General features: G+C 40.9%; 1 protein-coding gene across 1 annotated transcript; it reads right to left on the bottom strand.

Annotated features, from left to right (window-relative positions):
- Positions 1-8,321: 8,321 nt before the first annotated feature.
- On the bottom strand, positions 8,322-20,119 carry BAALC (BAALC binder of MAP3K1 and KLF4). The gene is made up of 3 exons (XM_033155710.1): positions 19,771-20,119; positions 10,523-10,695; positions 8,322-9,477 (listed from the first exon to the last, which is right to left on the bottom strand). Exons 1-3 carry the CDS (start codon positions 19,949-19,951, stop codon positions 9,370-9,372), a joined length of 462 nt encoding a protein of 153 aa, XP_033011601.1. The 5' UTR covers positions 19,952-20,119; the 3' UTR covers positions 8,322-9,369.
- Between the last annotated feature and the right edge of the window lie 1,560 nt (positions 20,120-21,679).

Genomic DNA, 21,679 nt, shown 5'->3' with positions numbered 1-21,679 from the left:
AGATTCTTCTAATGCTCCTGAGTGTGATGTCATCCCAAATAGGCCTACCCGACCCCTACCTTAACATTATTTTAAAACCAGGCAAAGCCCTTACATGCCCAGATGGTTTAAATCAGGAGTTGGCAACCTAAGTCCCATGGGCCACAAGCAGCCTACCGGCCTACGAGCTGCCCGCTCGGCGAGTCCCTGCGCACTGCACTAAACCGGCGCTGCACTGCATGGGGACTCGCTTCCGCGGCGCTGGAAATCACGTCTGCACAGACAACGGAAATTGCGCATGCACTCACGCGCAGATGCAATCCAGCCCATGGAGTGATCTCTGCTGGAATGGTAGGTAAACCTTGCCGACCCCTGGTTTAAATTATATTGTGATTCTAACATTATTTTAGCCCAGTTTTTGTTTATTTGTTACCTTTTATTGTAATTGTAATTATTGTATCATTTGGGTATTTGTTAAAAAATACCCAAAAACAACAAAGAAGCCCTCTCCAAAAAGGTCAGTGGCATGCTAAACTTGTTGCCGTAATTATCACCACAAAACTGAAATTTGAGGCTCCTGTGTTGCTCAACCAGTTTTGCCACAGACTTGTTGTGTAGCCTTGGGCAAGTCACACAACTGCCATTCTGTGCCTTTATGAAATGTGAATGACAATAATTTTATTTAATACCCCTACAAGCCTTCATTAGCATCAGTGTAGTGCTTTGAGATCTGGAAAGAGGCACTCCAACACATAATTATAAACTGGAAGGTGATGGCACTGAGACAAGATTATTCAGTGCCAGAGCCTTAGCCAAGACAATTTGGGACTCACAGGGCTTTGGTCTTGCAGCAGACTTGTATAGATGGGGCTAATGCACACAAGTAAGATGATGGTTGTAACATTTATAGGCAAGATAATTTGTAGAACTGCAGAATCACAATAAATATATTATTTTTCTCCTTCCCTGTTTGCCAGCAACTGAGCCATGTCTTAACTACAGTAGTGCAAGTCCTTAATTTGCACTGAGGTAGCTAAAACCATTTTTAAAGATTAGGCTGTTTAAATAATAAAATGTAGGCATGAGAAACTGAAGACCTAACTGAGGAGCATTATCTGTTGTTTTGTCCTTGTTCAAAACAATGACGGCTTTTATTTTGATTGCAACTTAGAAATAGTGTATATATCATGGCATTTCTTTCAATAGTTGTTTATGGCTGGAGTTGAGCTAGAAATAGGTCACCAATCTTTTTGAACTTGTGGGCACATTTGGATATTTTAAAAACTGTTGTGAAATGGCTGCCATAGGGCCATGGCTAGTCACAAAATGGCTGTCATTTTGTAAACATTGATAATCTCAAGGCATAGCCAGGATCTGAGCCCCAGAACACAAAATCACTCATCTGAACCCAGTTTTCTGTCCCAACAGGACACTCCTAAGACAATTAATTTGCTGTGATTATCTGTAAATGAGCTCATTTCCACCAATTCCCTCCCTTCAGAATTATTCCGCACTCTCTTTCACACATGGACATCCTTTCATTCACAAACACACTGAAGCCTCAAGTCTACTTTATTGGGTATCTACATCAGCAGTAGGGTACAGCTGGGTACAAATACATACCTTGTTATGCCTATTGCAAAAAAAAAAAAACCCAACCACAAAGTCTTGTCTCCTTTTTCCTTATGGCAGATCCTTTTTAAAACACAAAACAAAATTTTTTTAAGTTAAATATAATTTAGTTTAATCCCAATGTTATTTTAATCAATTTGTCATTTAGGCGTTGCTTTTAATTTCTCTGGGGCGTGGGTGGCGCTGTGGTCTAAACCACAGAGCCTAGGGCTTGCCAATCAGAAGGTCGGTGGTTCGAATCCCCACGACGGGGTGAGCTCCCATTGTTCGGTTCCAGCTCCTGCCTTCTAGCAGTTTGAAAGCACGTCAAGTGCAAGTAGATAAATAGGTACCACTCTGGCGGGAAGGTAAATGGCGTTTCCGTGCGCTGCTCTGGTTCGCCAGAAGCGGCTTAGTCATGCTGCCCACATGACCCGGAAGCTGTCTGTGGACAAACGCCGGGTCCGCAACTGGACCTAATGGTCAGGGGTACCTTTAACTTTACCTAATTTCTCTAGGTTCAAATAGAAAAACTTTAAAGAACCAGTAGGTGGCACCAATAAATCTGTTGAATGTCAACTGCATAGCTGAACAGACACTCAGTTTTTTGTGTTTTGACACTCAAATTTTCTGTCACATTTAAACTGCAACCCAATAATCACTTACCTGTGAGTAAGTGCCATTAAACTCAACAGGACTCTTAGATACTTTCCCCATAGTATTATCTCCCCAGTTTTTCTTTTCTTTTCTCCAGCGGTTAGGCAGTATTCTGTAGATCCTGAATATATTAGTCCTCACTAAGTTGTTTTTGAGAACTTTTTCCCCTTTAGGATTTTTCGCTGTCGTTTTAGTACTTCTGCAAACCACAAGTTTTTCCCAAATATGCCAATACCTTCCTATTTTGTGTGTGCGTGTGGTGCTGTTTTGGTTACACAAGGAATGGCACGGAGGAGGGGGGTGTAATCTTTTATATATTGTGTATCTTATATTAAATTTTAAACAAATCAAAAAGAAAATTGAGGGGTGTGTGTAATTAATAGTATAGTGCAGTGCAGTACAGTATAGTACAGTACAGTATATACAGAGTTTGCTCACATCTAACATCTACAAACAAATGAAACCAAACAACCTGAGGATAAAGAAAAGTACCAGTAATGTTTTTACTGCAGTATATTGTAGACTCTGGTATTGACAAAGCTTTGCAGTTCTGTTTTGTAGCTTGGGAAGTACTAAAAAAATACACCAAAATCAGGATTTCTGAAACAGAACAATCAATACAACATTGCTTTGGGAGATAGCCAACACAGTTGATGACAGAAATGATCGATATTTTTTCTTTTCAACACAAATAGCAATAAAACCCTCCAGCTGTTTCTTAAGCTCCTGAGGATCTGAACAAATTACAGAAGAGGCTTCTTTTAGGTAAAGGTAAACCTCTCAAGAAGAGTACGCTGGTGGCGCTGTGGTCTAAACCACAGAGCCTAGGGCTTGCCGATCAGAAGGTCAGCGGTTTGCATGTAATGCTGGGTTTCAAAGATTTGGTGTCATTGGTCCATTAAATGCCAGTATAAAGAGATGACCAAAATGTGAGCATTTTAATAGGCTCCTTACTATAAAAGATTCATGCAGAAAAATTGTAGGGCAAGGAGTTCATGCCATCTGCTCCCAAAGCAGCCACTTACAATGATCCTTATCTGCCTTTCCATGAACTATGTAAAAACCTTGATATGAGAAAAGTTGAAGAGAAGCCCAAATCAGGAATCTCATACCAACAGCTCCCAAAGAGATCACCAGTGGCTGACAGAAGTCTACTGTTTTATTACTTTGTCTTTTGTAATTTAATCTTTAATGCCTTGTCAGGAAAGTGGTATGTATATAAATGCAGTAAAGAAAACAAATAATGTGTAAATAAATAATCTGATAGAAAATATATCCCACACAGGTCTGGTCTATAACATGCCATTGGAAACATATGGTCTGAGGCACATCTGACTACAAAATGCTGTTTCTGACAATATATGTGTGCATCTGGATCAAGATATTTGTCATATTATTTAATATTTCTATTTTCACGCTAAGCTTTAAACAGTAGCCAAGACCATAGTCCTCAGATAATTTACTTTCTGTGGCCCCTGTAAGTGCCTCTGCCGTATTTACATATAAGCTAAACAAGCTATAGCTTAGGGCCCCACTCTCTTGGGGAACCCCAAAAGATTTAAAGGGGGGGAACTGGATGTACATTTCCAAAATAGTAAGATAAAAAACAAATAAAACCTACATACAGCAACAGTGTTTTGTTGTGTAGGCTCCTATTTGTTATGCAAATGGCTTTAGATACCTATTAGGTCCATAAATTACCATAGCATATATTCAACAAAAAACAGCAACCATTTGTCGTTGACAAAGGACAGCGGGACATATAAAGGGCCCCATTACCTTCAGTAGCTAAATCTGGCCCTGCTCCTCCTAACTCTGAATTCCCATTGTGTCAGCAAACACAGCCAGGGGCTGCACATTTGCCAAGATAATGTCTAGTTCTGCCCAAGCCTTCCTTGAGAGCATCAAATCCTAAAATCAATTTTGGAGCAAACACACAGAGGAAGTACAATAAGAACCATATCTGCAAAACATGAAAGCTGTTTACTTAATAAGCATAATAAATAATGAATATGCCTTGAGAAACTGCTGGAAGCAGATTGCTTCAAAATCTGGAAACACCACAGGAAACTGGTCCTGTGTGTTGCTTAGAAATAGTTTGCCCATCTATTCCCCCTCCCAACACAACAGAAAAGACTATTAATTTATTTGACATGATTTTTCTGACATTTTGGGTATGTTTTTTTTCCTTAAAAGCACTGGTGAGGTGATGAAACGAGAAACAGAAAATCCATTCTCATTAGATTTGCCACAACAGGAGCTTCACGGTTGAGCATCCTCCACAGTGTTCTAGCAATTAAAACCTGTATTTCATCCGGGCAGTTCAAAGGTGTTAATTATGCTAAAAGAATATTTTAATAATTATTTTATTAGGTTGATTTAAAACACTTTAGCTGCATATTAAAATCCCTTCAACTTCCAATAATCCTGGAAAGCTGTAACGTTTTCCAGATTTAAATCTCTGAAAAATCACAGTTGTGGCATCACTAGCCACCAAGGGATATGCCTGCAGTACCTTTCTGTGTGGCTCCTGGATCAAGTGATTGACTTGATCCATTCCCAATCCCCAGGATATCGGTAGCCTTTGGCAGCAACACTAAAACTAGATGTTTTCACTGCCCTGTACAGCAGAGACCAAACAGAAGCAATTCAACATGAAATTTTGTGCCTATTTTTGGCCAAACTTGCTGTCACACATGATTTTAAAAAAGCAAAGAACTTGAAAGATGTAGGTTTGCATTTGCAGGCTCTTAGAGCATATTTTAAAGGTGATTATCCTGCAGTTTTGAACCCTGACTTAGCATTACCATAAGTAATGCAAAGGCTGTGTGCTCCACAACTGTGGTTCTTTTTTCACTGATGTTTCTGGAAACCATAAATTATTGAATTGTGTGAAGAAAATTAGAACGGCCCTTAAAGAACTACACGAGCTGTATAACAAGGCTCGCTCCCATTTTAGCCGAAATAAGTCTGTAGCCCTTTAAAAACAGTAGCTCAGCGGGCCACTAAAAATGATAAAGGGACCAAGCCCTCTCTGGCCATCTGTGATTCAAGCAATAACGGAGACACCTGAGTCCTGGAAGACCTGCTCCCTTCCTTGCAGATCTTGTCGCACTTGGCATGGGAGGGTGGAATCCTGACTGACTCAAAAAAGAAGAAGAAGCTGAGGCTGGGATATTTCTGAGGGGTTTTTGTTGTTGCAGTTATTGATATTAATTTTTTGCATTTTTATTTTTAGCTCCTTGGTGCCGTCTCCCAGGTCTAGGTGTTACAAGCCACAACTGCTACAATTCTCTGGGCACATGAAATGACAATGTAGCAGTTTAAGCATGAGTTGTAGGTATATTCAAAGATGTGAGAAGTAATATCTGACTGTGCAGATTCCTAGGTTGCCTCTCATGGCCATTGTAGCCAAGTGACTATTAATATTACTGCACCAATGGAGTAGCAGGCACATATTCAACTGCCATTTTGCTTTGTTTACTGCTATTACATTTGATACAATCTGCCCTGGGAGCAACTATTTAGACCCCATCGGGCATCGCTGTGTATGAAAGCACATGCATGTCCCAGTCCAAGAAGGGAGATCTGTGTATCGAGGAAAGCTTTCATGTGCATAGTGGATGCACACATGCACCTGGATCACGCAACCACATTGCATTGCCCACCCAGGCCCCGCTGATGGGTGGATATGTCCTTTGATGCAGCTGGCATTGCACACCCCCACCCAGACCCACCAGCGGTTATGCACAAGTACAATTAAGAGCTGGATCAATGCCAGAAGCAATTAAGAAGTTCTCCCGCTGAAACTTCACTTCTGACTCTGCCCTCTCAGAACACAACACAACACAACACACCCTTCTTGGCCAAGGGATGAAAGAAAAGAATTAGGAACATTCTTACGCTTTGGAGCAGAATAAAATAAAACCTGTGAACTTTGGGAATAGCTTGGGGGGGGGTGTTTATTTCTTCCTGCTGAACTTTACTCTGCCCATAATTATAAAGAGCACTTAAAGGCCAAGGATTTGGAACCCCAGGTGGAAAATGTCCATTTTGAAATGAACAGTTGGGTAAGTACATATGGTTCCCAATGCATTTTGAGGAAGCTAGAAATAGCACCACTTTCATTTTGATTACCCCAAATGTTTATATGTAATATAGTCCACCTGCCAAAGTGAATTTTATTTGTAGCAGGATGTGATCCATGTTTTCTTTTGACCATGGAGGAAATATGTGTAATTTTGATTCCTAAATACGTTAGGTTGGATGCTAAATCCCTAAGAATATATAAAAATGGAAATGTTTAATGCTTCTTCATTAAAAACTGCTCTGGACTGGTGTTTATAAAGAAGCATTAAACAGGAAGAGGCCTTTGAAACATGCAGGGAACCATATTTACTCTGCCCATTTTGTTTTCCAGAAAGAGCAGCTACCATAACCTGCACATGGGGTGTATGGCATGGAACTTGTAGCCCTTCTGTTCTTGATCAAATTCCATCAGCACCAGCCAGCATGAACAATGGTCAGGGCTAATGGGAGTTGTAGTCCAGTGACATCTGGAGAGCCACAGGTTCATCACCCCTGGTGTATGGTTTTGTCAGCAGAGCAGCTGTTACAGCACAGCATCATTATAGTGATATATAGAGGAGATTTCACACTAAACCTAGTCCAGTTTAATCAGCATTCAACAGGGATATGCTCATATAATTACAAATTCTCTACCATAACCTCCCCTTCAGTTTGGCTGTTCTCGCAAGGCATGTTTTGTTTTAAAAGCCCACGTGCTCCTGTGTGGTTCACTGCAGACTGAGACTTCATTGTGTTTCCTTTCCTCACCAATTATTTTATTTTGGCACTTTAGAAAACCACCACTTTGCAGTATTAATCCTTTTCAACAACAAACAAGTCAGTTGCTTCGTCAGGTCTCTGGGAATTGAATCAAAATAGGAAAATACAGTCTGTCAAGTGTATTCTGTGCATCGGTGATTAGAAGCTAGCCACAGAAACGCTTTCAAGCTATGGAGAAGAAATTAATCATCAAAGGCTGAATATATATACATAGAGGAACTATTATATGCTCATTGCAACTACATTGCAGTAGATTTGTGCACTATGGGTTGTGGACATGTTCCCCTTGGGGGGTAGATTTCTGTCTTTCTCTAACTTTAAGATTGCAGTCTAAAGTAAGAAATGGGGAAGTTGGTGGGAACAGTGATCACAGAGATATGGGACAGGGAGAGGCTTTGAATATTTCCCTCTTATTCAACCAACAAAGTTACCTTTTTATTTTATTATGGATATGACTAGTGTGTCTGAGATTAGACAGGCACCCTCCTTGCTGAGCTTCAGGTACATGACAAATGCTTTCTTATTTTAACAGGCATTTTAAAGTGGTTTTGGGTTTATTATGATTTTTTAATTGTTATTCTATGCATGGTTTATTTTTTTGTAATTTAACTTGCACTGCTTAGAAATATTAATGCTTTGATGGTGTTTCCTGCTTGGCAGAGGGTTGGACTGGATGGCCCTTGTGGTCTCTTCCAACTCTATGATTCTATGATTCTAATCAGTATATAATAAATAAATTAAATAAATAAATATTCTAAATTATCAGATATGACATAATCCATAGAATCATGTGTTCTAGGGCTTACTTCCAAGTAAGCATGGAGAGTATTGCAGCTGCCAACTTTGAGCATAAGCACTCTTGAAGCATCCTGACTAAAGCCTAATTATATATGTTGCACACAGTTGTAATTTGAATTTATCACTCTGAGAGTAGACAGATCTTAAGTAAAATCTATAGCAGGCATAAGCAAACTCAGCCCTCCAGATGTTTCGGGACTACAACTCCCATCATCCCTAGCTAACAGGATCAGTGGTCAGGGATGATGGGAGTTGTAGTCCCAAAACATCTGGAGAGCCGAGTTTGCCTATGCCTGGTCTACAGGCTTCTATGATTCAATGGTTATATTAACTTAATAAGCAATCCTCCAACAGTTATTAAGTCTAGAAACAAAATATAGATTTCAAACACTGAATTTTCATCTCAAGCGATTTCTTTAAGAAGTCAAACAATTTACAAACATTTTTATTAGTTACATTTTTTTTATCTGTCTCAATGGCCTGTTCATCTGTGATTGAAGTGCCTTTTCTATAGATTTGACACCAAACACTAACTTTTCATATAAATTTTATTAATTTATAAGCCAGAAGAACCTTTTTAAAAATGAAGTTGTGTCATTCAGATTACTATTTGGATAATTTTGCTCTCCTTCAAAACAAATCTGTTTGTTTAAAATTTAGAGACTTCAGTAGCAAATGTATACACAAATTCCTTTTGAAAATATAAGTGATAAAGGAGACACAAGATCAATCAGTTGCCTTTTTTCAATGAGTTGTGGGAGATCCCAATTTTGAGTGATAAGATATTTCACCCTTTTGCAGGCACATAATTGCCACACAGTGCAAAGCTGCTATATGACACAGAAGCAGGCAAAGTTAGAGTACCACAGTTCTTACATGTATTTCAGCTACATTAAACTTATCTATGCCGACACAAACCTTGGCCATCAGCTACATCATAAGTCATATGGTATAGCAAATCAGACCATGATTATATGGCTTACTCAGCATGCCACTGAGATAAACAACAGAACCTGCCGATCTGTACACAGCCATTGTAGTGAACATCTTTAGGATCAGGATGGAAAACATTTGATGCGCAAACTGAAGTGCCAACCACAGAAAGGCTGCAGGAAAGCTCAACTTTCATGTACCTAAAAACAGATGTGTCAGATGCAGTTTGTGAGAGATCGAGTGTTCCTGAAATATTTTGGTATACATTTTTATGTGAAATTAATTACTTAAATGGCAATGTATAAAATCCAAACCATTAGGTTCTAATTGCTGGCCCAGCCTCACCAGTATGGCAATATAGAACAAAAAGCATCCAATGCTGGCAGCAGTTTAGAGCAAGGATAGCGGTTTTTCCAAAGGCACTCAGCAGCAGATGTCCACTACATTCAACATGAAAAATAAAACATCTTGAGATCTTCACATTAAGTTATCAGTTAAAGTGCAGCAAAATATTGCAGAATTCAGTCATCTCCTTTGGCTCTTTTAATTGACACAGTTCTTTGTAATTCTTCTGTTACTAATTTGTCTTATTGTTTTGGTGGCGTTAATAGCGACTTCTTTTGTGACTTTTTTCTTGTTGTCCCATTTAGCCTGTTTAAAAAGAGTGTACAGTAAATTAGTTTAATGCAAGATGCTTACAAGATGTTTCATAGAAGTAAATTTGCTAAACAAGGAGAAAAGACAAGAGTAAAATAAAAATTAATCTAAATATTCCAATCTAAACAACAAGCAAAACTAAGCAATACCTATATCCTGAAGTCTCCACAAACAGATCTTGTAGTAATCACCAGTCAAATTGTTGATACAGTGGCATTTTTACTCGGGAAGTAAAGTAATTGGAAAGTTATCACAAAGAACACCCTCCCTACCACTCAAAAGTGATCTCTGTTTAACTGGTGTTCTATAGCTTGTTTATAAAGGATCTGAATTCAGGGATGAGATGGAACATGGACTAGTTTGTAGATGACACCAAGTTGTGTTCAGGATAATAAAGACCCACATGGACCAGAACATTGTCCCCAAATGGACAAAAAATGACTAGTGAAGTTCAAAGGAAGTATAAATGTAAAGCGGGGTGGGAAACCTCCAGCCCCTGGGCTAATCTTGAGACTCTATCATCCTCCAATACTTTGCTACCACAAAGAAGGTCCTAACATGAGATCTAGACTGTGTTCAATTGGATTAATCACCAGTTTTTCTTCACAGACATTCCGGTTGGATTTTATGGATGCTTGGCAGGCTCAGAGATCCGACAGGAACATCCAGTGGGCAATAGGAGAAATGTTGCACTGCTTGTAACATTTACTTAAGCAGCTCATGACTGGCCTTCAAAATAACAGTAAAGCAGTATTAATATATTCAGTTAATTCTTCTTTATGTCCTTAATTAAAACAGGTTCAACACATGCCATTATTTCCAATAGTTATTGCTTTGTCATGAGCCTTGCAATATGAGAAATGTATTCATTGTGACTTTAAAAAAGAAACCCTAGTTTAGAATGTACGACTTCAGTATAAAGGACACAGGCTTAATAGCACTGTGACAGGCCTTTAGCTGAGGAGAAACAGGATTGGCCCAGCTTCAAGAGGATACCAGTGTGCACAAGGAGTCACTCAGAATGTAGTTCTGCACCTACCTCTGTGGTTCTAAAGCCATTTTGTTGTTTGTGTGCTGAAGTTCCAGTGGTGTGAACTGTCAGTTTTGTACATTGTGTACCACAGTGAGTTCTCTTTTCAGCACTACCTATTCCACTTGCAGCTGAGGACTTTCCAGTACAAGTCTGAGTTGATTTGCTATCCTCCAGAATTCCTAAGAACACACAAAATCACATTTTGTTAAGTCAAAACATTTACTGGTGTTTTACACATTTTTCAAGTTAAAGAGATATTAACAAAACTAGTCAGTTTCACATAATTGTTTGTCAACAGTTTGTATATGCCCAATTACCAAAAGATGGTTTTTACATTTGCACATTCTTATCCCCCTCTAACAAATTAGAAACTGAACAAAAGTTAGAAGCATGAGATCCTGAATTATTATTCAGAGAGACATAAGCAAAGCAGACATGTCTTTGAAAACAAAAATAGAACACTGATTTTCTTCTTCTTCTCCTGCTCTATTCCTTTTTAAATATAAAAAGTAATCTGTTGAATACCATGGCTAATAGTTCATGTCCTGTTTGACTTCCTGCTTTTGTGCAACCATACTGCTGTGGAAAAATACGTTGTACATCCCATACTGCCTCTCTTCTATTTCCGTGAACTTTTGCTATAAAATCGTTCTTGCCATCCTGAGGGCAGAAATTATGTGTAGTTACATAATTTCCTCCCCCTGCTTTTTTATCGGGTGAAACAGCTGTGGGGACTGGGGAACTGGCAGGGGGAAAGAGCCAGTTTTCCTCCCCGTCTGTTTGCTGTAGCTCTTCACCCAGCTGTTTTTTCTCTCTCTCCAAAAGATAAAATATACCAGGCCCCTTCAATCATCATATAGCATTTCTCAGTGAAACAACATGACTGTGTGCAACCTGTCACAGAAAGCAAGCAGAGCCATCTGAAAGTTTCTGTGGTAAGCCTTGATGGTTTGGGTAAAGAAGGGGTTGCCAACATGGTCTCTGTGGGCACCATGGTGCTATTGAAGTCCTATGGGGAATGAACTGGCAAATTAGACTCCTCCCTTCACCCCTATGGGTCAACTGCCCACCTCTCATCTAAAGTAATTGTGATGTCAGATAATTGGCAGGTCAGTGGCCTCGCCCACGTCTCACCCAAGTTGGCCCACAGGCTTTGGGAGAGAGATAGATCTGGCCATCTCGGCCAAGAAGGTTCTCCACTCCTAATCAAGCCAATATTTGATGTGTCTTCCAGCTCTATGATTCTGTATCAGTGATGCTGTGGCAGTATATGTCCTGCATCAGCAAGAGGCTATGGCCAGTTTGCTTCCCTGAGCTCCTTGGTGGAGGAAAGGCAGAAGAGTGTAAATTCAATAAATAAATAACAACCACCTACAGAACATTTTGCACATGTCTCAAGGTATACGGGTCAAGTACCAAGCCTTATGATTACCGATGCTACTACTGATATGAAATACCGTATATGTGAACTTTGGGGCCAGCTGCTTCAGTTATATGTGTCTATGTACCACATAATGAACCTTTCACATGCTCTTATCAGTTAATCATAGCTTTTGCTTCAAGCCCCACATACAGAACCAAACAAAGCTGCCGATAAAAGGGAATACGTATAACCACTGGGAGTGGTTTTTGTTTGCACGATTCTTGGTTACATATATGCTTCACGAAAAATTGAAGGCATTGTTACTTTGTGTCAGGTGACTGAGAGCAGCTGCAAAAGCAGACAGGAGATAATGGCACAATTGGCTCAATGTATTCAGCCAACCTCTTTATGCGACTCCCTCTGAAACAAGAAAATGTTTCGTTTTCCTGCCAAAGCAGAGCGCTACTTAAGTCTATGCTGTAAACTAAGGAATGGTAAGGAACACTGCTTGGTATTTGGAAGTGATACTGTGTTTCATAATCAATGAAGTATTAACTCACATGAGACCAGGCATTGCATCAATGTTTCTATTTTGTACACATATTGCATCCAGAGCGAACTCCAATTAGATTCCACATGCAGCCTAAAATATTTCACATGTATCCATTTAAACACTGATACCCTGACGGAACATATCAAATTTGTCAGTAGTTGTCAATGGGAGTAAGTGGGGGCATGCACAGCACAGACACACCCAAGTCCTCCATAAAATGGAATATTAAAGGGCTGTCTCAAGTTAATTTCAGCATCACCATTCTTACATGTGCTATATTACCAACTAAATAGCATTTGTAAGGGTGCACATTGCCACCTACATGCAAATAACTAGAGCAAGAAGACTACACGGGAAGTCTGTGATCCTTTTTGGAGACCTCCTAAAAAAACGTTTATGACGAAAGACTTTTTATCAAAGCAGATCCTTGCGTGTCCTCTGTATATCTGCAATGCAGGGAAAGGAAAACAATTGGTTCAGTCCCATTTCTGGTGCTAAAAGTCAATGCAAGATTACAGGATGCACCTCCCACGCAGGAGCATCTAGAGGGCTAATGAAGTATTCTTTAAGCGTCAAATCATATGAATGAAGCAATATTCAAGCTTTATGGAAGAATGCGCTCCAAGAAACTGCAGGGGAAAGAACAAAAAAGGAGTAAAGTACCAAAAATAACATGTAACATTTATGTATGCATTCATATTTATCTGTTCTAGAACAAATACGGTAGTCTTGAAGTAACAGCGTGTTCCTTTCATGCTTTTTGATCATCTGTGCAAGAGGTTTGAGGCTTCACACAAGTGAGTTGCACGGAAGCTGCTTAGAACTGCATTCAAGTGAATAATGCTGCATGGGGTCAGCAATTCGCCTGCATGAGCTTGCCATACAGACTAGTCTGTGCTACACCATTGTTGCCATGCTACCATAAAGCCATGATGAGTTGGCTGTGTGGCAGCATGGAGATGGGAGGCAAAATGCATAGCTGGGATGCACAATGCATGCTTCTGTTATTTTTAATTGGGTTTGTCATTAAAGATGGCTCCTCCATTTGCCAGGACTCACCTTCCTGCCCTCAAAGCTTTCATAAAGGAGCTGGTGATGCAAGAAATGTCTGTCTGTGTGTGTAGGTGTAGGTGTGTAGGTGTAGGGAAGGGGCAGTCCTTATCTTTTGAGTCTAGGTATGAAAGTTGTGGGCGGAGAGTTGCTCGACACTAGTGGCATCACTTTGGGACTACTGTAGAAGAGAGTAACAGATGCTTGTGGCATCCACATAAACTATATTATATTTTACTCTCAATAAGCATCAAACACATATTTGGTAACTGGTGGTAATAGATTTGGAGAAAGAAGTTGTTGAAAAAACCAGACTGTCATCAGTCTAGATATTATGTCCATGCTCAGTCCATGGTTGTCCCCTGCCTATCTGCAATGCAGGGAAGAAGGGGGAAATTCTAGCAGTTTCATTTATGGTGTTATATAGTCCAAAGCAAGAACACAGAATGCTCCAATGCAGATAGTCCTTGCAAATGTGGTTTAGAGGGCTAGGCCAAGCGAATTAGTATTAAGACAAGTGTCAAATCATATGAACTAGTAATGGTGGGATGCTGTCAGTTTTGGGCAGATTGTTAAGCTAACAACTTTGGATTCTGTAGCCAATAACAGACTGAGTCACAGAGACTTGCATATCACATTCACAAGAAGACTATGTTCTGCCCCAACCCCACAAATCTACCTGAATGTTACATAATCTGAGAAAATGTTTTTCATAAAAGAGCTCATATATGACTACTCATAACAAACAGGGAAAGGGTGGGAATGGAGAATCTTCAGCATCCTCTCATAGCACCTGAGCTGGTGCTAGAAGTGGAATAAAAGGCTAGGAACACACAAAACCCAAATTCATGCTCTGTGGTGGCTCTCCATGCATGTATCTATGTGGGGTGGGGGTAGTTCATCTGGTTAGTTGTATGTTGCTTTGGGTTGGCCTTGATAGGATAAAGCAACTAAAAATTCAATGAAGAAGAAGAAGAAGAAGAAGAAGAAGATACATGGAGATGGACAAGTGTTGGACACAATGCAAATCCAATGTAATGGGTTCTTTAACATGCATGATGAATCCATGCACAGCTTATTAACTTAAGGTGCATGTAAGAGACATGTCTACTTGCAAGTACTACACTGAGGAAGTTATCTATATTCAGCTCCAAATGTATAGTAACATGAAGCTGACACCTGGTTATAGGATTTTGGCAAAACAGCAGTCAAGTAAAACAATGATGGTGGTGGTTTAGATTCCTTATGTACGTAGGTGGATATATATTAGTTCTTCAAACAGCAATTGCTTCCACAAGCAAGAATCAGAGCAAGTGTGGTGTAGTGATTAGAGTGTCAGACTATGACCTGGGAGACCAGGGTTCAAATATCTACTTGGTCATGAAGCTCACTAGGTGACCTTGGGTCAGTCAGTGTCCCTCAGCCCAACCTACTTTGCAGAGTTGTTTTGGGGATTAAATGAGGAGAGGGAGAAACATGTTGTATGCAATCTTGAGCTCCTTGGAGAAAAAGATGGAATATAAATGAAATAAATAATCCAATATACATTCCTTAACAGGTAATAGGGACAGGTGATTGGGGTAACACATCTGCCTAATTTTAAGTAACAGCATGACAAACTTCTGGATAAACACTCCAGTACTGTGGTAGTACATCAAGCAAATTGTACAGCCTTGAAGGATGGACACACACACATTCACACACACCACTTAAAAACAGAAGATGAGCAAGTAAATATTTCCCAAAATGGAGCATGCATAAATGTCATTGCCTATTTACAATATAATGGGCATAATGCAAAATGCATCTGTGACTCTTTAAAACCATATTTCACCACATAGCACTTGGAACAGCATTAGAAGTACTAAGGAGCTATAATACATATCCATAACAAAATGTTGTTTCAACACAGAAAAATATGCCCTTTAAACAGAATAATGCTTTCGGGGGGGGGGGTGGATCCTATACAACTAAGCAGGGGCGGAGCAAGGGTGGTTGGGGCGGTTCGCTCTGGGTTCCAGGGGAGGGGGAGTGACACTGTGGCCGGTCCCACCCCACCCCGCCGGTGGGCCCCAGATGGGCCATGGGGCGGAGTGGGCTCGCCCCACAGCCTGCTCGCAAACCTGCTCGGCAGCATGTGAGCAGGCTGCGGGGCAAGGCTGCTCCGCCCCGCGGTTTGTTCAGGGCCCGCCTGGCACCACCGCTATGACACAGCACGCATGCGCAGTGCATTGTACGCACTGTGCACACGCCACTGCGTATGATGCACAGTGCAGAGCGCATGCGTCAGACGCAGTGATGCGCACGCGTGCCGCCACTGGGTCCCCGGGTTTGCCACCTCAGGTGACCGAGTGGCTCGGTACGTGCCTGCAACTTAAGCAACTCCCTCTAAAAGGGTTGTGATTATAGAGATTGCAGATCTCTGGCCTATGCTATTCCAACTGTCAGTAATACTTTTGATAATAACCTTTCAGTTCAATGGTTTTGCTTTGATTGCTTTTCTAGATGAAGCTAATGAAGCAACTAGAGTGACAAGACTGCTTTTAAAACAGCAATTCATAATTTTTCTAGTTTTAATAGTCTGTGAAAGGAGGATTTCATGCTACATTTTCTCTTTCAATGGAAGCTTTTAGGAACAACTTGAACTACTGCTAAATTGTCCCCTCTCCATTTTTTTGAGACCATTCACAAAAGTATAGCACCGTTGTTGGTCTTTTAAAGGCTTTGCCTTTTTATACCACCCACCCCAGATTACTGATATTGCTACACCATTTTTTTGATATTTCTTCTTCACCAATTGTTTGGTACAGGTAAAAAGTTCCATGGCAGGTTTAAGTGTGTTGCTTACTACTGAGTACATTAAATTCTGTTATGATCTTAGTGGAAAGGTCTTACAGTTTCTGTATTTATAGCCATTATTGCTCTTTTCAGTTTACTGTGGAAAAAATCACCCTCTGCTGCAGTTAAGATAAAAAGGGAATATGAGGAGGAAAAAATGAATAGAAAAAAAAGGAGAGAAGAGTGGACAATTATAATATTAGATATGATCCAGCCAAATTTAGGTGTTTGGCTTTATAATATGTTTTATTTTTTATTGTCACATTTTGTGTGGATTGCTTATAAATACAAGTAACTAAGCAGTATATAAATGTCTTAGAAAAACAAATAAATGCTTATGTCCCTTTGATTTCAGCTGAATGGTTAAACTGTCTCCTACTTAACACAATAAGACTTGCAAGCAGTTAACTTCTGCTAAATTTTAACCACTGCTTACTGAAAGACAATAACAAATACAACCAAACTCAAATATATTAAAAATGTATACACAGGCTACAAAAATCAGAAGGCAAAACTAAGAAAAAATTTGAGATTGTATTCAATGCTAGTCCTGCTCAGTGCTAGTCCTGCTCAGAGTAGACCCACTGGAGATTATAGATATGACTAACAGAGATTCATTAATTTCAGTGGGCTGCTCTGAGTAGGACTAGCATTGGTTATAACCCATGGATTCATTCTGAGGGCTAGGTTAAAGAAGAGTTCTGTTAATGTCAAACTACATGTTACACATGACTGAAATGTAGGTGAGGACTGGACTTGCTTACAGCAGCACTATGATTTCAGTTAAAGAAATGGCATAAGGGGAAGCTCTGCTGCTATAAGCAAACTGACTGTTCTCTACACCTGCATTTCAAAAAATAAAAGTAAACCCATAGGAAGATCCAAAGACTGATGTCCTAGGTAATTGTAGCTTAATCCTAGTTAGCAACAGCAAATGATATTTCCTCAGTTTATAGAGGAATGTAATAGCATTTGGGTATTGCCCCCCTCCACCACCATGCCAAAATTAAGTAGAATGTGACCATAAGTGCATGTTATTTTAAAGAGTCAATTCACAAAACTCATTTGAGGGCTCCCCCCCCCTTATTTAAATCTGCATGGTAAGCAATTCCACCAGGATGTTCATGATGGACTGTGCATAAAAAGCCACATACCGGTAATCTATTACAGGCACACCTCTAAACTGGTCATATGGCTGACCAGTTATCATGTGCACATTCACAGTGATTTGACTGGGGTGGGAAAAATCAACTACTTTAAAACACATGTATACACCCCCAAGATAGGCAGAGAGCTTGCTGCTGGGTTGATCTGAAACCAACAAGGCATACTTCCAAAGACAAATATTATAGCATGTATTATACATAGCAAAATCTATGTTAATTCATAAATAACAGTAATATCCCCTGGATACATAGCCCATTTCACTTACTATGTAATGATATGATGAGGAATTCAACAGGGCTTTAATGCACACATCCCAGTCTCTAATGCAACTCTGCCAACCTTACTCTTGCTCTCTTATTAATCATATATTTATTTAAAACATATATGCCCCACCCTTAATCAAATATATTAGCCTGGGTAACAACAACTTCATAAAGTAATATATCAGTGCAATAAAACAAAACATTCTTTAAAACTACAGCAAACCATCTTACAGTATCATCTCAGTGGCAATTCTCCAAAGCCAATGTAAAAAAAAGGACATCTTAGGGCTCATCCACACTTCTGTTTCACCAGCCCCCCCCCCCCAGAAGCCCACAATTTAACACTGAATTGGAATAAATAGGCCTAGCAATCAGGTTTTCCATGGATTACCGTTTGTTCCAATTTAGAGCTACAGAGTGTGTTTTCCAGGGGGAAACAGTGGGACAAAGGCATAACTGCTCAGACTCGTGCTTTCGGAACAAGTGGCAAGCCTCTCGGATCCGTGCTTTCAAGACATGGGACAAAAGGGAGGGGGGACAAGCCCCTAGATGTCCAGCCCCCTCAAATACCCAAATGTTTCCATGATTCAGACGGCCATATATCTCTTTTGAATTGTATTGAAAATGTTGCCTGGTGTTAGCTGACAGGAAATGAGTGGTGCTGTTTTCAATGAACAACATTTGAACTCAATACTGTACTGCAAACCTCTTATCTGCAGCATTAGTTCTGAAAACAGAGCAAATCTTCTATTCCCCACTTGTGAGGCTCTCACTGGTTATGGTCAGGAAGAGTTCTCCTACCCTGCAGAGGCATTCCTACTGATGCATTTAGTAAGCAGCTGCTAGGAGAGTTGACTTGACACAATGCCATAACTAGTGCAGAAGTCTTACCTTCTGCACTGTGGTGACTGTGTTCTAATTACAGTATTTCATGTTCTTCTCCATTGCTAAGTTGATATGGTGCTGCTGGCTAAGCATTAGGACTGTCTTGTATCATTGTAAGCACAAGCACAGCAGCATCCATCTTAAATGGACAGAGGCCAAAGATGATATGTTTGCAACTCAAAATGTGTAACATGTAATTGAAATATATAACATTCAGTCATGATTCCAACCTTTGAACACTATGAACTGCTAGCTTGACTAAAGCACAACCCTGAATCTGCAGATTCATAGATCAGACAGGTTGCTCCGACAGCCTGATCATCCATATATGGGAAGCCCTGTTCACAACAAGCCTCACGATCCTTGTGCCACTTACTACATGGCACAAACTGGTAAAGCACAGGCTCTATATAACTGAGACTACAATCCATCTTCACTACGCATTAGTACCAGGTTTCTTTTCAGCAGCGACTCCCTTTGCTCACTATTCAAGAGCCTTTCCTTACAACAGCAACAAAAGGTCCCTCCCTGATCTTCTGTAGTGTCATACCAGCAGCATCCTATATAATACAGACAAGGTCTTGGACTAAAACACACACAAACCGCATCACGATACTGGCATAAGGTTAAGTTACATGAAGATGTAAATTAAGCAGAGCTGCATATTGCTATGCATCCTCTTTACGTTGCAGGGAGGAAAAGTTTTAACCCTTCTCCCTGTTTAAAAATAAAAAGTCGCAAGAACAATAATGGTCCAAAAACAACCCCCCCCCCCTCGACTGTGTCTTCACTTCTGTTCTGAATATGCAGGACCTATAGAGTTGCATTGCAACTGCCACCGCACTGAACGAGGAGCAAGGGCTGCAGGAATAAATCCCTGAGCGCAGCGACGTCGGCTGCTCAGACTACAGAACTTGAAACGTAAAGCCACTTCTCTGAAATATGTCCCAACAGAGAGGTGAGATGTTCGCCACCTGTTCGCTGGCCCACCTCTCGGCTTCCTTCCTCTGGCCAAACCTTTGGTTGTGGAGAAGAGCCCAGAAGGAAGCGAGGCGGAGGACAGAGCGAGGAGGCGGGAAGGGCCCGGGTCGCCTCGCTCGCGTTTCCCGCCACTACAGCCCCGAGCTCTACTCACCGGGATCCCTCAGGCCAGCCTCGGCTTGGCCGCCCTCCGGGCCAGCGGCGGCGGCGGCGGCGGGAAGCGGCTGCTGGGGTTCGGCGTCTGTGTTGGTCAGCCAGGTGGACTCGGTCTCCCTCGTCCAGCTCTCGTAGTAGCGCGGCTCGATGGCATCCGCTCGGCTCCCGCCGCAGCCCATCCTGCGGGGCCTCCTCTTCTTCCGTCCCCCTCCGCGCCAGCACCGCGGTCAGCGGCCCGGCCAGAGCAGCATCGCCCTCCCGCTTTCCTCGCCCAGCCTCCGGCCAGGCGCGGGAGAGCGGCGGGAGGCGGCGCCATCGCTTCCCGCCTCCTTCGTTTTCCCCGCCTCCTCAGGGCGGCCCCCTGTCAGTCGTGGCCGGAGCTTCTGCTCTCTTCTATTTCACGTCCCCTTTCCTCTTCTCCTCCTGTTGCCTTCTTCCATAAGAATTATGTGTCCTCTTCTTTCCCTTCCCTTCAGGGTTTTCCTTCTTCTTCCCCATTTTCTGTTCCCATCTCCTTCTTCTCCTAAAATTTCCTGGGAATTTAGAATCCTCCTCGCCAGGCTGTGGGCTGAAGGCTTTGCAAAGAGCCTGAACTGATACTGCCGTTAATATTAATACAGAAGAGGGACTGGCTGTTTCTTTTTCCCCTAACAAGACATCTCTTCGGCACATCGGTTGAAAGTGGAGGCATGATACTGAACAGTTTGGTGCTAAGGCTGGAACACATTCTCCTCCCAGACCCAGGGAAGTCTCCTTGTCTAATTAATGCTGCATTGGTTAATTAAATACATTTGTTAGTGCTAATCCATTGCAATGAAAAGGAACGATTCTGTAAGAATACAAGATCTTGGCTAATTGCCAACCTTCTCTGCGGTAAATTCAAACCCTAAAGAGACTGGGGTTCATTGAGCACTGGATGGTGGCACACGCTTTAGATGGCCATAAGCAGTTTATTATTATTATTATTATTATTATTATTATTATTATTATTATTATCATCATCATCATCATCATCATCATCATCATTATCATGTTTTTGTTTAAAAATACACAAACATAAATCATAAAATAACACGACTAACAAAAAATGGGTCACTAGGAGGGTAAAATACTAACCACTAGGAGTGAACTAATGAATAGTGTCAACTTATCTGCGCCATATTGTAATATGTGTTGTAGGTATTTCTCACCCATGTGTTGTTTCATTTGTATATTTAGTAGAATCACACCCTACAGTGCAAAAATTATCTTGTTTTCTCTCTTCCTTGCCACCTTCAATTTTTTGCCACAGGTTTTCCATTATGGCAGTTTACCAGACTATTATTCCAGTGATCAATATTCATTAGTTGCAAAGTTTTCCAAGTTCTGACTATTACCGCTCTATCTGCTGTTAATACATGTGTTATTAATATTATTTCTTAATTGGTTCATATATGAAATATATAAATTAAGTAAGGCTAATGCTGGAGTTATTGGGATTGACTAAGCTGTAATCTGAGATAGCTCATTAAAAACTTCCTTCCAAAATTGTTCTATTTGTGGACAGCCATATGCAGTTGTGAAGCACAGACAGAGGTGGATCTACTATGAAATTAATGATACTTAATCTTCAGGGCCCTTGTTCCCAGATAGGCCCCATAAGAGACTTTAATCCACATTGCTTTAAAAAACTGAGAGTCAGTAGCACAGATGTAAAGGTGGAATGTTGCGGTAAACTGACTGCTCCATTGTGGCTGATGTACCCCCCCCCTTTAAACAGATATCTAGACCCTAGGAATAATGATGAGTTCACAAAAGCAGATACCCCAAAACACAATTTGTGGTGATCTGTTGTGGAACAGCCCAGTTGGAGAAGATAACAGTGGTTTCCCAGTCCTCGTTGCTGGTTGTGAAGGGGCCCCCTATAA

This window comes from Lacerta agilis, chromosome 7 (genome assembly GCF_009819535.1).
Source record: "Lacerta agilis isolate rLacAgi1 chromosome 7, rLacAgi1.pri, whole genome shotgun sequence".
Taxonomy (NCBI): domain Eukaryota; kingdom Metazoa; phylum Chordata; class Lepidosauria; order Squamata; family Lacertidae; genus Lacerta; species Lacerta agilis.
This window is presented reverse-complemented; position numbering and strand designations above follow the sequence as displayed.

Coding starts and splice junctions, on each gene's coding strand:
- BAALC (XM_033155710.1), bottom strand. CDS start 19,951: ATGGGCTGCGGCGGGAGCCGAGCGGATGCCATCGAGCCGCGCTACTAC. Junction 10,696..19,770: donor GGCTGGCCTGAGGGATCCCG/GTGAGTAGAGCT, acceptor GTGTGTTCTTAG/GAATTCTGGAGGATAGCAAA. Junction 9,478..10,522: donor ATGGCTTTAGAACCACAGAG/GTAGGTGCAGAA, acceptor CTTTTTAAACAG/GCTAAATGGGACAACAAGAA.